The 10763-nt window shown below is 34.4% G+C and overlaps 2 protein-coding genes across 2 annotated transcripts; both read right to left on the bottom strand.

The window, feature by feature from the left end:
* Positions 1-432: 432 nt before the first annotated feature.
* LOC133201339 (serine protease inhibitor Cvsi-1-like) lies at positions 433-4557 on the bottom strand. Its single transcript, XM_061337144.1, has 3 exons — positions 4322-4557; positions 3620-3736; positions 433-549 (listed from the first exon to the last, which is right to left on the bottom strand). The coding sequence occupies exons 1-3, from the start codon at positions 4362-4364 to the stop codon at positions 437-439; spliced, it is 273 nt and encodes a 90-aa protein (XP_061193128.1). The 5' UTR covers positions 4365-4557; the 3' UTR covers positions 433-436.
* Positions 4558-6520: 1963 nt separating this feature from the next.
* LOC133201338 (squidulin-like) lies at positions 6521-8892 on the bottom strand. The gene is made up of 4 exons (XM_061337143.1): positions 8633-8892; positions 8418-8512; positions 7417-7582; positions 6521-7138 (listed from the first exon to the last, which is right to left on the bottom strand). The coding sequence occupies exons 1-4, from the start codon at positions 8834-8836 to the stop codon at positions 6887-6889; spliced, it is 717 nt and encodes a 238-aa protein (XP_061193127.1). The 5' UTR covers positions 8837-8892; the 3' UTR covers positions 6521-6886.
* Positions 8893-10763: the final 1871 nt, after the last annotated feature.

The following is a 10763-nucleotide window of genomic DNA, read 5'->3' as shown; positions in this document are numbered from 1 at the left end:
AAAAAGTTTATTATTCTGTCCTTCAGTAACTTTCTAATGGAGTTTATGCCACACACAACTTGACAAGCATTATTTATGACCTGAGGTGTCATGGCCTTGACCCAGGGCCATTTGTACAAGGTTCAGTGGTTAAAAAATGTATAATTTCTGTCATGGCAATTTCTTGTATTGGAGAAACATTATCAGTTCATAAAGAAACAATAAGTATAACCTGTATCCAAGGTCAATTGAACAAGTTCAAGAAATATTGAAACCCATATTTGACACAGATTGCTTATGACATTGTGGTGTGTAACATCTTGTCCTATGGTAATTTGTGTGTGCCTCATTAATTTCATTTATTGTATTGTAGGCTGATTATGATATCATTTACCAAGAATATGCTAAATCAACATGTAGTACACATCACAGGTCAATGTAAGAAGTGTTTGAGTATTTATTTTCCAATGTAGTCGGGGATACATTTGCACACAGTCTCCACGCAGTGATAATGGTACTTGCTGTCATGACAACGACCAATGGCTGCACAGTCCAGTATATCGCTGCATGCTGTAAAATAACTCCACATTTTAATTACCCAGGTCTATTTTAAATGCATGCCAGTTTAAATTTTTATGCCCCGCCATGAATATGGCCGGGGCATATAGTGTTTGTCATGTCCGTCTTCCATCCTTCCGTCCTGTCTGTCTTTCCGTCGCGCTTTGCATTTAGCTCTGTTCAAAGCTCAGTTTCAAAGAAACTATCAAAGATATTTGTATCAAACTTAATATGCTGATAGATATTGATGAGAGCTATGCAACTGCATCAACATTTTTATGCCCTGCCATGAATATGGCAGGGGCATATAGTGTTTGTCAAGTCCGTCTTCCGTCCTTCTGTCTTTTCGTCATGCTTTGCGTTTAGCTCTGTTCAAAGCTCAGTTTCAAAGAAACTATCCAAGATATTTTTATCAAACTTCATATGCTGATAGATATTGATGAGAGCTATGCAACTGCATCAACATTTTTTGACCTTGACCTTTCCGTTGACCTTGACCTCACTTTTCTTAAATTAGTGTTTAGCTCAGTTTTAAAGATACCATTCAAGATAGTGTAATCAAACTTCATATATTGATACATACTGATGTAAGCTATTCAACTGCATCAACATTTTTTTACCTTGACCTTTCTTTTGACCTTGACCTCACTTTTCTTGAATTAGTGTTTAGCTCATTTTTAATGAAATCATTTGAGATATTTTTATCAAACTTCATATGTTGATACATACTGATGAGAGCTTTTCAACTGCAACAATACTTTTTGACCTTGACCTTTCCTTTGACCTTGACCTCACTGTTCTTAAATTGGTGTTTATCTCACTTTTAAAAAAAACATTCAATATAGTGTTATCAAACTTTATATATGCTGAGACATACTGATGAGTGCTATTCAACTGCATCAACATTTTTGACCTTTACCTTTCCTTTGATCTTGACCTCACTTTTCTTAAATTAGTGTCAAACTTCATATGCTGATACATACTGATGTAATCTATTCAACTGCATCAATATTTTTTACCATGACCTTTCCTTTGACCTTGACCTCACTTTTCTCAAATTGTGTTTAACTCAGTTTTAAAGAAACCATTCATATCTTTTTTTTTATCAAACTTCATATGCTAATATTGATTATTATACTTCTGTTAAAATGTTTCCTATATAAAGTTAAGAAGGTAAACTAACTATCTTTATAGTCTCAAAATTTCCACACATAGCAAAACTATACCCCGGGGTATAGTTTTTGCTATCCACCCCTCGGAAAATTTTCATGCAAGTTTTGCCGCCAAGTTTGATTTCCTGTAATCAATCTATAGACTTATGATGTCATCCTGACTTCAGTAGCATTGTGACGTCATCAGGATTTCAGCTCATTCTAACAGTGTTATCTTATTCCAAATACTTGTTCAAAACTTTTATAATTATTTTTTTTTTCATGTTTTTACTATCGAACTGTAGTATCAGGTAAATCCAACCCTTAGAAATTATGATGTACATCAGTATAATAAAACGCTTATCCACTGGCTGTGAGTGGGATAGCTCTTTCATCAAACCCTTGACAGGAACTATTTCCCTCGGGCAAGCCCTCGGGGAATAGTTCCTGTCACGGGTTTGATAAAAGAGCTATCCCACTCACAGCCAGTGGATAAGTGTATACTGATGTAAGCTATTCAACTGCATCAACATTTTTTGACCTTGACCTTTCCTTTTACCTTAAATTCATTTATTTTGAATTAGTGTTTAGCTCAGTTTTAAATAAACCATTCAAAATATTTTTATCAAACTTAATATGCTTATGTATTTGTGAGAACTATTCAACTGCATCAAAACCGTTTGACCTTGAGCTTTCCTGTGACCTTGACCTCACTTTTCTTAAATTTGCATTTTGCTTAATTTTAAAGAAACCATTTAAGATATATTTATGTAAGCTTAAGCACTTATACATAATTTGGTGAGAATTTATCATCTATATCCAACTTTTTAGATTTTAATTTTAAAGAAACTATTCAAGATATTCTCATCAAATTTCATACACTAATACAAATTTTCATGTTGCATTTCTAATATACCTTCGGCGGGGCATTCATGTCCTATGGACATATTTCTAGTTTGGTATGGGAATAAAAAAAATTATTATTATTTGACTCTTACATATTACATTTAAAACACCGCAAGGTCAATGAGAGAGATTGATTTGGGGGGGGGGGGGGGCACATTTATTTTTTGCGTATTGGTTCATGTAGATGTAACATATGAACACGATCATATCCACATCTCAAGGGAGTTGAAAATTGAATTACTCCTTTTATTCCCATTTATGACAATAAAATAAAGATTTTTGAACGTATAGAGTACCCCTTCCCCCCTTTCAAATTACTACAACCAGGAGAGAGATTTGAGGTTAAATGACCTCACAAGAGAGATAACTCTTACTAGAATAAATTACCATTATTCCTTTAAAGAATGGTATAGTTAAGCTTTATCCAATATTTCACTTAAAGCTGAACACGATTAGTAAAAGGAATTTGTCCGCAATATTCTTTAATTTAAACAATATTTTATTCACAGAAATGAATAGGATTGGGCAGCAGGCTCAGCCTATTTTAGCCCTCTCCCTAGATCAAGGTCAGGGTGAATACATAATAAATTAATAATTGAAGCTAAAAGTAAGAATGTACAAAGAAGAAAAAAAAGAATAATATTCTTTTATTCAGTAGTTATATCTGAGGGCCCCTAGTTGTCACCTGTGTGAACAGAGGTATGCTACATAGCTATTGTGAAACACTCGGTAGCGACAAAAATGTTTACTTCTCCCATGGCAGGAGAGAAAGAAAACCTACAACTTTTGCACAGGTCAATGCAGTATAAAAAAAAAATAAACGTTATAAATTGTAAACAAAGGAAATGTAAGATAACCAGCACGTAATTCCACGCCGGTACCCGTGACAATAAAGCAGTCAGGTGTAACGAATGCGAAGGGTATACCCCAGTGCTGATATCGAAGATGGTCAATCTGATATGGCGTATGCCTATTTATGATTCGTGTTCAGCTTTAATGTATGAGAGGGACGATCAGGTACTTACTCTGTGAAGCGTCACATGTACAACGACCGCTATGACAGGACAGGTGCGTGGAATTATTTGGACAGAGAGTCACTTTACAAGAATCCACGTGACTGCATCTCTCAGCAATAACAAGTGCTAGAAATAATTCTTTTTTCAGTTATATAATAATTATACATGTAGTTCCGTAATGAGATTAATATTGTTTTATTCGAGCCAAATTATCCGAATTAACAATCGAAAAAAATAGTGCTACATAACATCATTTTGTAAACACTGTAGGCTTAATTTTTTTTTTCTGAAGCATAGAAATCAGTTAAGTCCCTACATCAGTATATTTCTTTTTTTATGTACATTCAAATTCTGGTAGGATTTATATGCCCCCCAACCCCTTAAAATATTGAAAAGTTCTTTTTTATTCAGTTTTTTACGCTTTGACTTGGTTCTTTCAAAAATTGATTCCAATAAATGTATTGACCCCGAGATTATATCAACAGACCCTTCCCTTTAACTTATCAATACTTTAGCAAAATCAACTGAATATAATTTTTTTTTTAGAAGAAAATTATTAGTATTAGACATTTTCAGAAGTTTAACCCCTCACTTATATATAAAAAAAAAAGGAATTGGGATGGATGCAAGGTGTTTGAAACCATTAATTTGTGCTAATTAAAATTAATAAATATTACGTTAAGAAGTAGAAATATCGATACCCTCACATACCCAAAGCCCCGACAGCTAGGACTATCACCAACAGTTGTCTCATTGTGACTTAGTGAGAAGTTAAAAGGTAAATCGTGATAGAGTTATATAGACAGAACGAGAGATAAGACGACTTCTTGTATCATGCCCCTGCGATAAATATTTCGCATTTAGCTACATAATATTCACAAGATTTAAACGATATTGGTGCACCAAGAGCCATACACTTTCTCCTTAAAGATCAACCAACTTCTAATGGATTAATTCTTAGATATATAAGCGATACTCTGCGTGCTAATAACGTGTAATTTGAAAATTACTTTAACTTCAAATGTTTGAACTTACACTATGAAAAAGTCTTATGTTATTTAAAAAAAATACATGAATTAATATTTGAAAGAAAAAAGTTCTAGATATTTTATATTAAGATACTAATAAAATAAAGACGGATAATCTTATCCATACGTATAATGAAGGATTTTAAAACTTGTTGTGATGTAAAATGAATACTGTTTATGTAGGGGTAAAACCTTTCCAAACAGATAGATGCTATATCCCCCCCCCCCCCCCGCTGCTGTTGGGGGAATGTTACACCAACCTGTTTCATGATTCAAATATCTGTATTATAAATTTAAAGACTTTGTAAGCAACTATGAATACGTTTAACCGTTAAGCACTAAATATGACTTTCAGAGAGGCTTTGACATGAATTCAAATAATGTCTATTATCATCTTCACAAGCTTAAAAAATGCAAAACACACCAGGATGCAATTTTTTTGTGTGCAATAAACAAAAAATGGCATTTTACAATTTCTTTAAGAACTATTGATCCCGGTCGATAAATTCAAATCACAGCATTATTTTATCCTTAATTAATACCCCCTGATGTGGTTTTCAGACATATTATGTGTTTATATTACATATTATAGAAACTACCCTTTAAATCTTCAAATATATCCATTTGGAGGGGTATTAAAACCTGAAAAGAACTTTAAAGTGATTATGAACGTCTAACGCTCTAAATCTCCCGGCTAAACAACTATGAATTCGGTGCCTGTAAAACGAAGTCTCAAAACGGATAAAGTTTGCAATTTCAAGAACATTAAAGGAAAGTAATGAACCCTTTCGAGAAGTGGACGTGATCGTTTTATCAAGTTTCTTGTCCGTCTTGCCGAAAAGTTTAAGAGTCCATGAATAATATATACCATGACAGAGGGGCGTGATGTAGGAGGTGTTGGTAATATTAAAAATATCACCTGTGATGGCCTAATCCAATCTAATTTAATCTCTGAACGATTGGTGAAATGGTCTTAGAGAATGTGATGTGAACTGCAAAAAACGATATCTGAACGATTGGTACTCGAATGGTCCTAGAGGATGCAATGTCGCTTATTTGAACTGAAAAAAACGATTCATGTTCAACAAGAAAGTATGAGCAATGCAACAAATATAACAGGTTTAGTGTACGACAGGACGACGGACGCTGAGGGCGCTATGAAGTTCACAGTATCTGTTGTTATGGTGTACGGGGGTGCTGTTTTTGGTGTATTGCTCCTCGGGTTTTTACGCGGACTTTCCAGAAATCACGATGAGGAAGATAAGCAGGTTAATTCGTTTTTAAGAGACATCGAAAAAACAAGAACACGATGCACAAAGGAGCGTGAACTAAATGCTGTATATAGAACGCTCGGGAATCTAGATTTACAGTGGAAAAGCCGGAACGACCGAAACACCGGAAGTGCTCTGGGAAGAGGCATAGCTAGTGTGATGGCTCTTCCGGTGATGATGTCTCGGGAACGCCATAGCGGTGGGGTCCGGAAGTCACGAAAGCCGTCATGGAATCGTATAAAAGATATATCACGTGCTTTCTCAAGACGGAAAAAGGCAAAATCATACCTGGGACTCCATGTGGAGTCAAGAATAGACGATGTAACAGGGAATAAAGCTTTCGTGGATTTAAGGGAGAAAGTGGAGGAAAAAATGACAGATTTTAAGAGTTCGGAGGAGAAAACAATAAGGATACAGGTAGATGTTAACACAGTCAATGAGGACTCGGAAGAATCGGACTGCGGGAGTTTTCAAAGTATTTCAAGTTATCTAGTGTCGTCTGAAATGTGACGGTTTGAGCATAATTCTAAGGATTTATTATACACACCATGGAAGTTAATTCAGTCGAGTTTCGAGGAAGCATATTGTGCGGTTTCATTGTTGAATAGCAGTGTTTCTCTGAAGTTTATTAATCAATTTCAATGAGATCGTGCAAAATGAATCAGCTTTTCTCGACGTCGACAAAAAACAGCATATACATGCATTTGTATAAATACACAAGTTTCACAGAAATCAATGCAAAACAGAAGAAATTTAAGCAAAATTAAGTGTTTCGTCTTCCAGAAAGGAACCTGGCCCAAAACATCCTCAAACGCACTGCAAAACAGCTCTCATTTCTTTTCGATGTAATTTCAAATAACAGTTACATTATCATAGTATATATGGATCAGATATCAATATAATAAATCTGAAAGTCAACATAACAATGATGTTTATATATGTTTATACATATCTGGAAGAAGTGTGGTCCTTGTATATCACACACTTTCGTACGCTTTGAGAAATTCTTCGTAAGATAAAGGCCCCGTGTGATTTTTGCTCCATTTGATCAGGATGTCCGCGATTTTCGGCGCCTGTAAATGAAGCTCGCTGTCTTTGTGAAGACCATCTAACAGCTCCTTCCGGTCTACCTTTCCGCTTCCGTCTGTGTCCAACTTCTGGAACAGTGATCGCATGACGGGTGTTGTAGATTTTACGTTCCATAATTTCAAAAACTCTTCATAGTCTATCTGTAAGAGATTTTTTTTACAAAGGTGACGCTAGGAATATACAGTTTAAATCAAAGGATTATAATTCTACCTCAATCTTTTTATAAAGTAAATATGATGGCTTAAATATGAATACTTTTTTACAACAAAAATTTGAATTACTAAGTGAACCCTTGAGTTTGAATTCAAATTAAGCGTGTGGTAGTCACAGGCATCAGTATCAACATGCGGTATGTGGTGTTGCGAGAGTATTGCTTAGTTCCAGTCTCTTAATTTCTTAGATATAAACATGACGTAACCTTCTTGTCATCGTCTTTGACGAGATAGATGAGCATCTCAGAGATTTTTTCGGCGGACACGTCAATTTCCGCTTCATTGCTAACCGCATCCAAAATCTCGTCACGTGTCAGAAATCCACTTCCGTCCTTATCCAACTTCCGGAAAGCTCGCCGAAGTACGATTTGTCTAAAGAAAAGAAAATTCGCTTTATCGTGCAAGATTTCAACCCAAGAGATGATTAATATAAATGAGTAATATATAAAATAACCGTAGAATCATAAGCACCTTTTTGGCATCATATATAATGTGAGTTTAAATAACCTCAAAAACTTATATAAATATGCTGTTTAAAGGCAGTCAGATGTTTGTGTGGAGGTGTTATTTAAAGGCAAAGATTTATTGTTCTTCCAACCAAATCAAATTTTTTATTGAACATTTTAACGAGGTAACATAAAAAAAAAACAGCTCGTGTAGGATGTATTATTGATAATTGAGAATAAGATACAAAAATCAGTCAGACATACTAATGAATCAACTGTAGAAGTTTGTAATATATCACTTGTTAATTGTTTGCTGATTTTTCTTTAATTTTCTTTCGATTTTAACACTAGGTATCGCGCAGCATTAAATTTTCCTTCATTCGCAAAACAATTATCTATACCCAAGACTCAAAAATGTCCAGAAAAGAAAGAATTACAAGGAATGTTATGTTATGGAATAAAGATGCCGTAAAACGGTAAACTGTCCGTGTATCGACAGAATGATGATTGTTTCATTATGAATTAGTAGCATTTGCCAAACATCTGCAATGTTGCACACTATATAGGAGCCTGATTCATGAGGCGAGGATCATTTACTCAATGTTTATTTTACTGGCTATACCACAGAACTTCTGCTTCTTAAGTCTGCATTGATGTTAAAAAGTGTTACTTAAATACATTTTTTAAAATACCAATATTCTTTGCTATTCTGCAGTTAAAATGTGAGAAGTGTTATAACTTTTTGAATTTTTGATACTCACTTGAAGTCTATTTTTGGGACGTTGGCCATAGATTTCACAAATTCATCTTTTGATATTTTGTTATTCTTGTCCACATCCAGAGACTGGAATATCCTCTAAAATATGACATGTTATACATATACATGTGTATTTTACTTAAATTTGAAAAAAAAGATCTTGAAATCGCAAAAAATGTCCAAAGTTTTCAGGGGCGTGGCAGAGAATTTTGTACCTACCTTTGCCTCATCCTGTGTTCCCTTGAACCCTGACCTCTGTAACACATTACAGACCTCGGGGAAGTCCAGCGACCCACTCTTGTCCTTGTCAACCTCATCGAAGTCTTCCTGTATCCTCGACAGGTGGCGCTGTATCCAGGCTGCAAAATCCGCCATACTGCTGTACACAGCTTTTGCAATGAAATGAAGATGCCAAGCAAACATACGTAATTTTATGTTAAAAAACTTTCACCAGTTGTCTACTTAAGAAATCGCAGCTGCGCGTGCAGTTTTATTTTTGGAAGCAGAAATTAGCTCTCTATACACTGTCGTAATTAAGCCGGCTGGTGTTTGTTTTGGAGTCGATTGTCTGCGAATCCTTTGCCCCATTACTATCAATCTTTCAAAGGTGGCATGAAGTAAATCACTTATCATCATTTGTTACTAGAGAAAATGTATTTTAAAGTATCCCCCCCCCTTTTTTTTTTAATAATGAATGACTTTCGGCATTTTTGAAATCACTCACATTTTTTAAAATCTCAATTGCAAAAACTAAGCAACACTTGTACAATTTGTTTATGGAATTCTTTTGAAAACTTTATACATCAATTGAAAAGAAATAAAATTAAATTTAAAAAAAAGAAAGATAATTGAACTTATTTTCTAATTTTTGTATGGAAAGACATTTTGTATGCATTTATTTAGTGTAGCCTTTAAAACTTGGAACAAATAAATATCTGTCTGATCTGGAAAACGAAATTAAAACAATCAACGTATTTAAGTCAAGCGAATAAAAACTGTCCGATGTTGTTCTTTATATATTATGGCAAGTCAAACGTAGCAATATTCGATCTTTTCCATTTGCATTGTATATTTTTCATTTGTATTCTATAATTTTCCATTTATATTGTATAATTTTTATTTGTATTCTATAATTTTCAATCTGTATTATATAATTTTTCATTTGTATTGAATAATTTTTTATTTATATTCTATATTTCCCATTTGTATTGTAAAAAAATCATTTGCATTGTATAATTTCTTATTTGTATTGTATAATTTCTTATTTGTATTGTACAATTTCTTATTTGTATTCGATAATTTTTTCATTTGCATTGTATTCGAAGATTGCGTATTATTAATTTTGTTACGAAGGATTTCATTGGTCAAGATTTCGTCTGTATCGTGTTGAAAATGAACGAGATGTTCTTGGTGCTCAAAGCAAACAAGGCTCCTATAAGTATTTGCGTGCATGTTAGAGGACGGTCATTTAGATGAAAAGGGGCACTTGCAGATGGCAAATAAATAATGTGTCATTTCCTTAGAAAAGTTGCCCCACCCTCCGAAATGGGTTTCGGGTTTGGTAAGACTTTTCTTCTTCTCCTTGTCTCTGGTCATCTTGGACATAAATATTCTTTCTTGCAAGAGCATGAAAAAAATAATCCGATTCGACAAATTTGCCAGATTTATGTAAAGAGAAAAATCAAAAGAAGTTCTAGAAATATAGATGTGTACATTAGTCAAAGAGACACATCACTTGGCTAAGCAGGTGCATAAAGGACATGTCATTTATTAGTCCCCTACCGGTGAAATCGGAGGGGACTATAGGTTTCCTCTGAGTCTGTCTGTCTGTCTGTCAGTCTGTCCCACTTGGTTTTCCGCACTTTTTTCCTAAACGCTTGCAGATATTGAGCTGATTTTTGGTATGTGAGTGTATCTTGATGAGTTACAGATCAAGTTTGCATTTCGTTCCGCTTCATTGATTTTTGACGGAATTACGGCCTTTTCAATTTTTAGGGGTTTTCCGCAATTTTCTTCTAAACGCTTTCAGATATTGAGCTGATCTTTGGTATGTGACTTAACCTTGATTAGTTATAGATCAAGTTTGCATTTCGTCCCGCTTCATTGATTTTTAACGGAATGACGGCCTTTTCAATTTTTAGGGGTTTTCCGCAATTTTCTTCTAAACGCTTTCAGATATTGAGCTGATCTTTGGTATGTGACTTTACCTTGATTAGTTATAGATCAAGTTTGCATTTCGTCCCGCTTCATTGATTTTTGACGAAATTATGGCATTTTCAATTCTTAACGGGAACCAGATTACACTTGCCGGTAGGGGACTAGTATTGCTAATGCAATACTCTCAGAATAC

Source organism: Saccostrea echinata, unplaced genomic scaffold (assembly GCF_033153115.1).
Source record: "Saccostrea echinata isolate AGI-Se365-2 ecotype Australia unplaced genomic scaffold, CSIRO_AGI_Sech_v1 ptg000043l, whole genome shotgun sequence".
Lineage (NCBI taxonomy): Eukaryota > Metazoa > Mollusca > Bivalvia > Ostreida > Ostreidae > Saccostrea > Saccostrea echinata.
Note: the sequence above shows the minus strand (reverse complement) of the source record. Positions and strands in the feature narration are given on the sequence as shown.